The sequence below is a fragment of the Drosophila erecta genome, unplaced genomic scaffold (assembly GCF_003286155.1).
Source record: "Drosophila erecta strain 14021-0224.00,06,07 unplaced genomic scaffold, DereRS2 tig00000000-arrow-pilon, whole genome shotgun sequence".
NCBI lineage: Eukaryota > Metazoa > Arthropoda > Insecta > Diptera > Drosophilidae > Drosophila > Drosophila erecta.
Genome location: NW_020825194.1, coordinates 5,549,204 through 5,561,790, shown reverse-complemented (window position 1 = coordinate 5,561,790; position 12,587 = coordinate 5,549,204). Strand labels below are relative to the sequence as shown.

At 42.8% G+C, this 12,587-nt stretch overlaps 1 protein-coding gene across 1 annotated transcript in view; it reads left to right on the top strand.

The window, feature by feature from the left end:
- Window positions 1-12,194, top strand: part of LOC6555256 (protein toll) — a 44,484-nt gene extending 32,290 nt beyond the window's left edge. The window contains exons 3-4 of the mRNA XM_001981601.3: window positions 6,147-7,384; window positions 9,255-12,194. Coding sequence (XP_001981637.3) covers window positions 6,165-7,384; window positions 9,255-11,328 — 3,294 coding nt within the window. The 5' untranslated portion in view covers window positions 6,147-6,164 and the 3' untranslated portion in view covers window positions 11,329-12,194. The remainder of the gene's footprint in view (window positions 1-6,146; window positions 7,385-9,254) is intronic.
- Window positions 12,195-12,587: the final 393 nt, after the last annotated feature.

Here is a 12,587-nt window from a genome sequence, read left to right as displayed (position 1 = left end):
GATAGCTGGCTTTAAATAGGTTGGACTGGCCAGCATTATGCTGTATTATTTACAATATGAGGGCCTGCCACTTAGATCCCCATACGTACCCATAGCATGGCCACATAAAACGCTGTTTAAATGAACGCTGGCCGAGCGTGGAATGGACGACATTTTCATTTACGATGCCAGCGCGGCTCAAGGAGGTGAAGCCAAATTGAATGCGGACTGGGTGTCTATTATTTTATTTCTCTTCCGCCGCTGGCAGCCAGAAGGCAGCGGGCAGCCAGCAAACGGTACAGTAAAGCAATGAGAAACAGACCCCATTCCACCCGACGTCGAGTTGTTTATTTATGTGATGGACTGTGCGTGTGTGGAAGTTGCAGATAAATTTACTTAGCCGCCCGAGGAGAGCGCTCTAGTTGAGCAACTCTGTAGCTTAAGGAAATGACAAGTTGCAAGTAGAAGAGTGGACTTGGCCAGGGAGATTGATGGTGCTGGAATAATGAAGCGGGGCGAAGGCGAAGAGATGTTCCAGCCATTGTCTTCCCACACAGAAAGAAACGATGTGATCCTGGGGATTTAAAATGTAATATAATAATTTCAAGTTGTAGTAGTTGACAGCTTCCCAAAATTCAAATTTGAATGCCTAAAGCTGTAGATTAATGCTTCATTGAAAAGTGTGAAGTTTTTGCGTGCATGCTCTTGAGCTTGAGTTTGCAGTGTGTCATCGCCTGGCGAGTGGAAATCAATTTACGTTAAATGTTTGCTCATCCACCGAATCTAAACACGGCCGGCCCACATCAACCTGGGCTGACAGGATGTACGCTAAGTGAGCCAAGGAGCAAGTGGAGGGGTGGACGGTCGAAGGAGCAGTGGAGCAGTCAGCCGCAAAGTATCCATTTGAGTGACTTTGGGCTGGATGCGAGACTGAGCCACAGAGCAAACAATCGGCCACTGGCGCTTCTGCGTTCTGTGGCACGGCAAACAACTGGCTGTGCAGCAAAAACATCATCATCATCAACGTCATCGCCATCATCACGGCCTTATCGTCATCGACCTGGCCAACAAGAATGGGGCCTATTAAACTTGAATGCGTCACGCATGCTTGCTGGTTCTTCTGTTGCCCCAAGAGGTGCTCCTCCTGCACCACCACCTTGCCCACGTCCACTGCTCCACTGCCATTACCATGGGCTCAACAAGTTTTTGCATTTGTCTCGGGCACGAGCGCATTATGCTTAAAACTTTGCACAAAACTTGGGACGACAACATGATTAACAGACAAATGACATTACAAAGCCTTTCACTTGGCGACTTCGCCTCACTTTGCCAAGAAAATGACAAAAAAAACAAAAAAAAACCGGGGGGTAGGGGAAGAAAAAACTGCAGCAGCGCCTTACTGCCTTTCTATTTCTCAGACAATGAGCTGGCTTTCAACGAGATCTGGAGAGGCAGTGGCCCTTTGCGATGGGATATATGGGGAAGTGTCGGGTCGCGGGCTGGAATGCGCAAATCAGGTCTTAACCCCTTTTTCTTTCATCTGCTTAGCTGTCTGCCGTAACTTGAACTTTCAGTGAGCTGTGCAGCTGGCAAGAGTAATGAGTGAGCGAGTATCTTATGGATTTGGCATTGTCGCTGACTTTGAAGTTGGTTTTTTGTTCACTTCACTTGGGTTTCGCCTCCTCGCAAAGTTGAGCTCTGCTGATGCATTTACTAATAGAAATTTTAAATTTAAATGCCAGCATTTCTTACACTCATCCCGCCCTTTGGCGGTTTGCACTTAACGCAAAGGCGTTACAGCATAAGCAGCTTCAAGATATTTTCAATTCAAAACTGCTTCAGTGCGGCTCCAGCACTTTCGTTTCGAGTCCCCACTTCTTTTGCCTTTGGAATTTTGATGCGCTTCGGCTGAAATTCTGCAGAAGAGTAGGAAAGTGTAAGCCATAAATAATGAAAGCGGACTTAATGTATTCATTCGAAGGATGTCTTAACCTTGCGAACCTTGCTATGTTTGTGCATAATTAGCTCGGGAGCAGCAGCTTGGGAGCAATTCCAAGTAGATGTTCTACATTTATCACTGCCTTTCACTAGGCATACAGCAATACGTATTAATTGCAACTAGATATTTATGAAAGGTTTCTCAAAATGCCAGACTTGACATTTAACACTGTAAATTGTATTGTAACATTGGTTGAGAGACTTGGATGTGCTCGAATACTGGATCTTAGTTTTGTGCACTCGATGGCTTTAATTAAATGTATGAATTTTGTTTGGACATATAGTAGTTCTTTTGTGGTTTTAATGCTTTAGCACAATTATATTCGTTTTTGTTTTCTGCATAATATTCTTCTGTTATGCAATTACTGAACTGCAATCTTTCTTTCAATTGTATTGGAAATAAAAGCACTGCCACATTGCCAATCATACAATCACATATCGAACAGTTTCCAATTTTGCGATATTAAGACCCGCTTAGAGACTCTTCACATGCCGCCCCCAAAAACATCTTGAGATGTGGAGTACACAGATGTTTACTTAAAGCTCCCGTTTGGCAATACATTGGCCCATCTGGTTGGCTATATAAACATGTCTCGGCTGCCTGTTCACCAAAGTGTTGGAGGCGATGCCTGTAAAACCAGAAACATGGGGCCAAAAGACTTGCAAAAGTTTTTGGGGGAATTGAAATCCTTTGGCAAACAACCGAGCAGCCGCATATACACACATGTATATCTACACACGCACACATTCGTATTGAAAATGGGGGAAAATGAAACATTGCCAGTGCAGTGGGATACAAAAACCGCACTTGGCCAGACTTTCCGTTTCCTAGCAGCTAGGGGCTAGGCGTTAGGAAATGGAAAATGGAAAATGGAAAATGGTCGAAGGACCCCAGCCCTTTCTCCCTCCACGAGTGTACTTCACATGCGTGTACGAACTTTTCTGAAGCATTTGTAAGTTTTTAATAAGAAATTGTTAAACAACTTGTTCTGCTTTTTTTTTTTTTTTGTTTTTGCCTTCCTTACTGCTTCCTAGGAGCCTTGGAGTGGCTGCTGCTGCCGCTTGGCAGAAATTGTAGTAATTAGTCATGTTGATTGATGAACGGGCTGAGTGTGTGTGTCTGTGTGTGTGTTTCACTCGTATTTCCTCTTGATATTGCAAAAATTAATTTAAAGGGCGAACAATATGTCAACGCCATTTAAACACTTTGGCATTTGCCGTAATCCCGACAGTCGAGCATTAAGAAAACTTAACCATTAAATGGCTGTCTGGGTGGTTTTTGCACTGAAGGCATCCGAAAGCCAATTTTCCAAGAGCAGCCTGCGGGCGGTACGACTATTAAACATCGGTCTTGGGTACTCACACATGCCAAAGTAGGGTTTCCTCTCGGAAAGGCTTACATTGTGTACTCCTTGGGTGAGCAATAAAAATCAAAGGTGGAAGCGAAGAGCTTCCTTCGAGCTCCAAAACTCAAATTCTACACACACAACCTCATTGTGCCATGCCTGCGGTTGTAATTTAGTGTGCCTAATGAATTTAGTACCGTTACATACCGGAAGTGAGCATGTGAGTGCAAAAATGCGCACTCAACTGGAATGTCTGTGAATCTTCATGGGGTCTGTGTGTGTGTGTGTGTGTGTGAGTGTATGGGTTACTACGTGCTGGTATTGAGGTTTCACCAGTATCCTGTGAGATGTGTGCGCTGTGTGTGAAAATGTGTGAAAAATCTGCGCTCTGGCAAAACTTCGTTAACCTTTATTAACGACACGGAGCGTCTAATTAAACAAGACAAAATTTTAAATCGAGCGTAACGCTTGCGCAGGTATGTGTGTTCATAATTTCCCAGCATGTGTGTGTATGTGTGAAATGAGCAATTATTTTTAATTGCCTGGCGGGATTAAATTGGGTGCCAGAGCAGGATTCAATTAATTGGCACGGCCCCAAAAAGTTCACCAAGCAAGGGCCACACTTCTAGCCCGATTGCCCAGAGTAAATGTTGGTGCTCCGTATTGTGGAGAAGGAGCAGGAGTAGGTGGTTCCGCTCCAGGCGAGATGTCAACAAAACGGAGCACAATCCGCCCCAGATTAGATTGCATAAACAAAACGCGCTCAGGATATCAATTCGGATTGTAGGAGGTGCCTGGTTCCAGGTTCCAGGTTACAGGTCGTTTCTGGATATTTACACGGCCAGCGTGGCATAAAAGCGAAAAGTAATTTTCCTAAGTGAATATAAATGTTTAAAATTTTGCCAAGAAAAGCAGCACAATAGCCAGTACGCTCGGCAAACTGACTGGCTGACTTGGCCAAGAGGAAATTTAAAAGGCAAAACACTGTGGGCGAAGGTAGTTTAGATCCACTCATTGGGTGAAAAGTGCTTAAAGATTAATGCCAAATTGAAGTTGGCCAGGACGAGGAAACCTTTGCCGTTGCAAAACAAAGTGTCGAGTTCCAAACTCCTGTGGCCCAACAAACCGTGTCTATTTTGCCATCTAATAGCTTAAGGGGAATATGGTCGATATCTACCATCTGATGGCTAACAAACACTTGGCAGACACAATGCCTTCGATTTGCAATAACTATTAGCATCAGCATTTAGCTATACTTCGATTTTCCAAACAAATAACCTGTCTATCCATCTAACTATCTGTTTTCCCATCAAAATGCTCATCAGAATGCTGCAGAAATTTAAAATGGCCAACAGTTGCAGATTTTTCAGCTGCCCAGAAATTGATCAAATTTTGCGTGTTAACGAAGCCCAACTCAAAAATCAATATAATCTGCACAGCCAGGGGCCAACCCTTGGAAAACGTCCTAATTAATGAGGAAAAGTCACCAATTTGAAAATCAAATTACAGCGCGCATAATTAAATTGCCTTATCAAAATTTCATTCAAAAGCGTCTGTGGAGGGATTGAATACGAGACTTTTTTTATCAGCTTTCTTTGGCTAATGGGACAGTTGACAGTAAATGCAATATGGCCTAAAGTTGCCGATTTTAGGGGCGAAAGCATGAAAGCCAAAAACTTTTAATTGAATTCCTTTCAAATTGTACGTAATGGGCACAATTAAATTGTCACCATCAGATTGAGAGGACGTCAAGGAATAGCTGTTGGCTGAGCTGCTCAAGTTCTCGCAGAGCTTTGGCAAAAATCTCGTATTATGCAGCACTCGAGCGCATGACAAATTCATTAAATGCACAAAGACCGTAAAGTGCTCCACTGTCCACTGTGGGAGCAACAGGACGAAAGGATGTCGGTCGCCGGACGAAGAAATGAAGAGAGCGTTTTACAAAATTTTATACACTCCCTGACCGTAATTACACCACACAGAGGTAGAGGGCATCCCGGGATTACAGGGTATGGCGATTGCAGTCGGGAGACGGGACACGGGACACTGGAGACGAAAGACGGGAGAACAGTAGTTGGGCGTGGTTTCGAGGTGAGCCAACCATGAAACGCAACATGGCAGAGGAAGCGAACTCCGAGTAGCGAAAAGGATGTGTTCTCGTGCCATATTTATACACGAGTTGTGTTGCTGCCACTAGGTGGCGCCCGGTGTTTTGTGTGTGTACGTCCTTTTTGCCCAGGAGTCATCCGGATTTTAAGCCCCACAAACGTTGGCATTTAAATGAAATTCATTTTAACGGCCTTTGCCGCTCACACACGGCGGTTGCGTGCTGCTAATGAAGCATTTTGAACGGGTTGTCAAAAATTCTGACTCGCGCCTAATTAACCGTCCCTGATTAAGCCGCATTCAAAGGACTTTACGCACCGACGTGCAATGAGCACATTTGCCAAATTTACTCCATTCGGCAATGGCAAATGTTTGTATTCAGTTTTACTTCACCTTCATATAATTACGTAAATGTTAATACCGCCTCCGAGTCGCTGCCTTTTCATTACATTTCGCGCATTTGCTGTTCTGTCTGTCATTATGAGAATGACAAATGCGCTAGAGTTTACTTCTTATTAATTACGGAGCGTGCACTAAAGGAAAAATCACCTTGAGTACGTTATAAAAGCCATAAACAATTTCGTAGAATAAGTAGCCTATAATTAATCATAAGGGTGTGCTAAATATCAAGGGAATAATATTTTCCATGGTAGTACATTCTTTCCAATCAACTGCCACACATTTCTGATAATTTCCTTTGAATTGCTCTATTTGCAGTGCAACCAATTGTCCATCATGAGTCGACTAAAGACGGCTTTCGAGCTGGCAGTGCTTCTAGTGATCCTACAACTGGTCCAATGGCCGGGAACTGAGGCATCCTTTGGCCGGGATGCGTGCAGTGAGATGAGCATCGACGGACTCTGTCAATGTGCACCCATTATGTCGGAATACGAAATCATCTGCCCGGCTAACGCGGAGAATCCCACGTTTAAGCTAATCATCCAGCCCAATGACTACGTGCAGATCATGTGCAATCTGACGGACACCACGGACTACCAGCAGCTGCCGAAGAAATTGCGGATCGGTGAGGTCGACAGGGTTCAGATGCGACGGTGCATGCTGCCCGGCCACACGCCGATTGCCAGTATCCTGGAGTATCTGGGCATAGTCTCGCCCACGACGCTGATCTTTGAGAGCGACAACCTGGGCATGAACATAACACGGCAGCATTTGGACCGTTTGCATGGTTTAAAGCGATTCCGGTTCACCACCCGCCGTCTCACACACATTCCCGCCAACTTACTGAGGGATATGCGAAATCTGAGTCATCTGGAACTGAGGGCAAATATCGAGGAAATGCCAACGCATTTGTTCGACGACCTGGAGAACCTCGAGTCCATTGAATTTGGTAGCAATAAGCTGCGACAAATGCCGCGTGGCATTTTCGGCAAGATGCCCAAGCTGAAGCAGCTGAATTTGTGGAGCAATCAATTGCACAACCTCACCAAACACGACTTCGAAGGTGCCACCTCGCTGCTGGGCATCGATATTCACGATAATGGCATCGAGCAGTTGCCGCACGACGTGTTCGCCCATCTCACGAATGTCACGGATATCAATCTGAGCGCCAATCTCTTCCGCTCCCTGCCGCAGGGCCTATTCGACCACAACAAGCACCTGAACGAGGTGCGCCTCATGAACAATCGGGTGCCCCTAGCCACGCTGCCTTCGCGACTGTTTGCCAACCAGCCGGAACTGAAGATCCTCCGGCTAAGAGCTGATCTGCAATCGTTGCCCGGTGACCTCTTCGAGCATTCCACACAGATCACCAACATCTCGCTGGGGGACAACATGCTGAGCACTCTGCCCGCCACTTTGCTGGAACATCAGGTGAACCTGCTGAGCCTGGACTTGAGCAACAACAGGCTGACACATCTACCGGATTCACTCTTTCAACATACCACCAGTCTGACGGATCTGCATCTGGAGGATAACCTGCTCACCGACATTAGCGGGTAAATACATTTTATATTTTAGTATATAGTTTCAGGCGAATAAACTTACAATTATTTTATAAAAAAAACAATATAGAATGCTATAGTTAGGTTCCCCGACTAGCAGATACCCGTCGGGTATACCTACTCAGCTCGTGGAAGTGCAAACGAGAAATTTCAACATTTTCTGGAATATCAGTGGAACGAAAAAAAAATAAGGATTTGTTAAAAGTGTGGGCGAGGCAAAAACTGTTTTGAAAATCTATAGAAATTTACAAGATATATAAAAAAGTGAAAAAATACCACAACATTTTTCAAAACTCTCTACGAAATGTAAAATTACTAAAAAATTAAATTAAACAAATTTCCTAAAAATTTAATGCGCCAGAAGCATTTAGAGGTATGCCACTTCAGAATCCGATTAAGATTAGTTGAGTTATGGAGTTTAGAACTTCAGCCTTGGGACATTATTTAATTTTTTTTGAATTTATACATCATCACAATCAAAAAATTACAAAAAAATGAAAAAAAAATAAATTTCTAAATTTGAATGCAGATTTATAGAGAATTACTTTACAAATATTTTGAGGTATGCCACTTCAAAATCCGATTAAGATAAGTTGAGTTATGGAGTTTAGAACTTCAGCTTTGGGACATTTTTTAATTTTTTGAATTTCCACAACATCATAACATCAAAAAAATTAGAAAAAAATTTTGAAAAAATAAATTTCTAAATTTGAATGCAGTTTTTTAGAGAATTGCGCCAGAAACATTTAGAGGTATGCCACTTCAAAATCCGAATAAGATAAGTTGAGTTATGGAGTTCAGAACTTCAGCTTTGGGACATTTTTTCATTTTTTGAATTTCCACAACATCGTAACATCAAAAAAATTACAAAAAAATGTTGAAAAAATTAATTTCTAAATTTGAATGCAGATTTTTAGAGAATTGCGTCAGAAACATTTAGAGGTATGCCACTTCAAAATCCGATTAAGATAAGTTGATTTATGGAGTTCAGAACTTCAGCTTTGGGACATTTTTTAATTTTTTGAATTTCCACAACATCATAACATCAAAAAAATTACAAAAAATGTTGAAAAAATTAATTTCTAAATTTGAATGCAGATTTTTAGAGAATTGCGTCAGAAACATTTAGAGGTATGCCACTTCAGAATCCGATTAAGATTAGTTGAGTTATGGAGTTTAGAACTTCAGCCTTGGGACATTATTTAATTTTTTTGAATTTATACATCATCACAACCAAAAAATTACAAAAAAATGAAAAAAAAATAAATTTCTAAATTTGAATGCAGATTTATAGAGAATTACTTTACAAACATTTTGAGGTATGCCACTTCAAAATCCGATTAAGATAAGTTGAGTTATGGAGATCAGAACTTCAGCTTTGGGCCTTTTTTGTATTTTTTTGGATTTCCATAACATCATCACATCAAAAAAATTAGAAAAAAATTTTGAAAAAATAAATTTCTAGATTTGAATGCAGATTTTTAGAGAATTGCGCCAGAAACATTTAGAGGTATGCCACTTCAAAATCCGATTAAGAGAAGTTGAGTTATAGAGATCAGAACTTCAGCTTTGAGACATTTTTTAATTTTTTGAATTTCCGCAACATCATAACATCAAAAAAATTAGAAAAATATTTTGAAAAATTTTTATGGAATTTAGAACTTCAGCCTTGGGACGTTATTTAATTGTTTTTAATTTCTACAACATCATCAAGAATATATATATGTACCTTATATGGTCGAAAACGTTTCCATCTGCCTGTTACATACTTTTTAACGAATCTAGTATACCATTTTACTATACGAGTAACGTGTATAACTATATTTTTCTTAAGCTAATGCCCTTCTTTGTTTTCTAATTACAGCGACATATTCAGCAGCCTGGGCAACCTAGTGACCCTCGTAATGAGCAGGAATCGACTGCGCACCATTGATTCGAGAGCTTTTATCAGCACCTGTCGACTGCGACACCTGCATTTGGACCACAACAACATCGATCTGCAGGAGCCATTCCTGGACATCATGCTCCAGACCGAGCTGAACTCGCCGTTTGGTTACATGCAAAACCTTTTGACCCTTAATCTGCGCAACAACTCAATCATATTCGTCTACAACGACTGGAAGAACACGATGCTCCACTTAAGGGAGCTAGACTTGAGTTACAACAACATCAGCTCGTTGGTCTACGAGGATCTGGCGTTCCTGTCGCAGAACAGATTGCACGTCAACATGACGCACAATAATATACGTATGATCAAGCTGCCCCAGGATGTGCACTTGAGCGCGAACTACACAATTATTCCGGTGCATGTGGATCTCAACGACAATCCCCTGGTCTGCGACTGTACGATCCTGTGGTTTATACAGCTGGTTAGGGGCGTCCATAAGACGCAGTATGCCGATCAGTTCAAGTTACGCACAGACCGATTGGTTTGCACCCAGCCAAATGCCTTGGAGGGTACTCCAGTGTATCAGGTTAAACCCCAGACGCTCATCTGTCCGCTGGACTTCTCCGATGATCCTCGGGAAAGAAAATGTCCGCGCGGCTGCAACTGCCATGTGCGTACCTATGACAAAGCTCTGGTCATCAACTGCCATGGTGGCAATTTGACCCACGTTCCCCGCTTGCCCAATCTGCAGCAGAACATGCAATTGATGGAACTGCATTTGGAGAAGAACACACTGCTCAGGCTTCCTTCGGCCAATACACCCGGCTATGAAAACGTCACTAGTCTCTATCTGGCTGGCAACAATCTAACCAACATCGAAGTGGATCAACTGCCAACCAATCTCACCCATTTGGACGTGAGTTCGAACCACCTGCAGATGCTGAACGCCACCGTGCTGGGTTTCCTTAATCGTACAATGAAATGGCGCTCTGTAAAGCTGTCCGGAAATCCGTGGATGTGTGATTGTACCGCCAAGCCGCTGCTCCTCTTCACCCAAGACAACTTCGAAAGGATTGCAGATCGTAATGAAATGATGTGCGTGGACGCCGAGGTGCCCACACGAATGGTGGAATTGTCGACCAACGACATTTGTCCGGCGGAAAGGGGCGTATTCATAGCCCTGGCCGTGGTGATTGCCTTGACTGGTCTTTTAGTCGGCCTCATTGCGGCCTTTTACTACAAATACCAGAAGGAGATCAATACATGGGCGTATGCTAACAATTTTTGCATGTGTTTGGTCACGGAGGAGGATCTGGACAAGGACAAGAAGTTCGATGCCTTCATCTCGTACTCGCACAAGGACCAGAGCTTTATTGAGGACTACTTGGTGCCGCAACTGGAGCACGGTCCCCAGAAATTCCAGCTCTGTGTGCACGAACGCGACTGGCTGGTTGGCGGCCACATTCCCGAGAACATTATGCGCTCCGTGGCGGATTCGAGGCGGACTATTATTGTGCTCAGCCAGAACTTCATCAAATCGGAGTGGTCGCGCCTTGAATTCAGGGCGGCTCATAGATCGGCACTGAACGAAGGACGCTCGCGCATTATTGTGATCATCTACTCGGACATCGGAGATGTGGAGAAGCTGGACGTAGAGTTGAAGGCTTACCTGACGACGAACACCTACCTGAAGTGGGGCGACCCGTGGTTCTGGGATAAGCTGCGATATGCCCTGCCCCATCGCAGGCGCGCTGGCAATACCGGTAATGGAGCGCTCATCAAGACGGCGCTGAAAGGTTCCACAGACGACAAGTTGGAGTTGATCAAACCGTCGCCGGTGACGCCGCCGTTGACCACGCCCCCGGCGGAGGCTACCAAGAATCCGCTGGTAGCGCAGCTAAATGGCGTAACCCCGCATCCGGCCATAATGATTGCCAACGGCAAGAACGGTCTGACGAATCTGTACACACCCAATGGCAAGTCGCATGTTAATGGCCACATCAATGGCGCCTTCATCATCAATACGAATGCCAAACAGAGCGACGTATAGGACTGGGAGAAGGCGGATCTGTTCCAGTTCGATCCCGATGATGAGCTATTGTTCCGTTAAAGAGAAGCCTCCAAGAAGACCACTGCCAGTGACGAGGCGGTGGAAGCACCCAGCTGAATGTAAAAAGTATAAAGAATAATATCGATTTCCTCGTATTTGGTCAAATTACAGTCGCCCCCTTATACGATGGGTTTAAATATCTTGTGCTTGTGGAAGCTCTAGGAAAACTTAGTGAAAATTTTAAATTTCAATATTTCATGTGGCCTTTGTTGACGAAAAATGAAACAAAAATGATTAGTTTGAGGAATGATTGAAACACAAGCTAGTTTTACCACATCACTCTGTTTTAAGTGTTATATGTAAGCTTAGCATAGACTCTGTGCAGACTCTTGTAGACATAAAAATCTCATTTATTTAGTAATTATTTGTACACTAGGATTATTGCAAGCTGCCGCATACAAAACTGAGAATAGCTCAATGCTAAAATGCCTTTTGAAATGACCATTTTATTTATACTATTTTACTTTTGAACAGAATCTCAAACGAAATGGGAATCTGAATTTTGAACAAATCGAGCTTTATTTCGAACTAGCTACTTATTATTTGTTAGAACGCAACCTACAACTAGGTGAACCACTTGCAATACACATACGACGTATCCAAATAGTAGTATAGACTCTGTAATTGTGTGAACAAACGCAACAAAAGCAACCGAAATGAAATACAAATTGCCTTCTTTGTATGTATGTACGTATGCTATATATATAGACCCCAAGGATTCACAATCGATTGCATACACACCCCGTCTCTGTACATAAGCTGGATAATGATTTCTGTACTTTTCCAAAACGTATCGCACAGCAGATTCAAGGTCCCACACACAACTATCACTAGTATCAACTGTAATCTCACGCCCATTTAAATGACGCTATATAAATAAGTACATACCGCGCGAAGACATAATTCAGTGGACACACATTATCATGTCATCTACCAAACAATTAGGTTAGCTCTTCATCCATACGAAAACAGAATATCGTCTATGATACGTAAATGTAATTAAGCTAAAATATGTGTATATCGTCTAAGCTATAGATTGTCTCTGATATGTAATACCTAAGGTACCTACAGATTTATGCAGACACACTCATCTACTCTGTATGCGTATATTAAATCTAATTGTATATGAAAAACACATACAACGCAAATAAAATATATTTTAAAAATTTAAACTTACCTCACTTTTCATTCGACCCAAC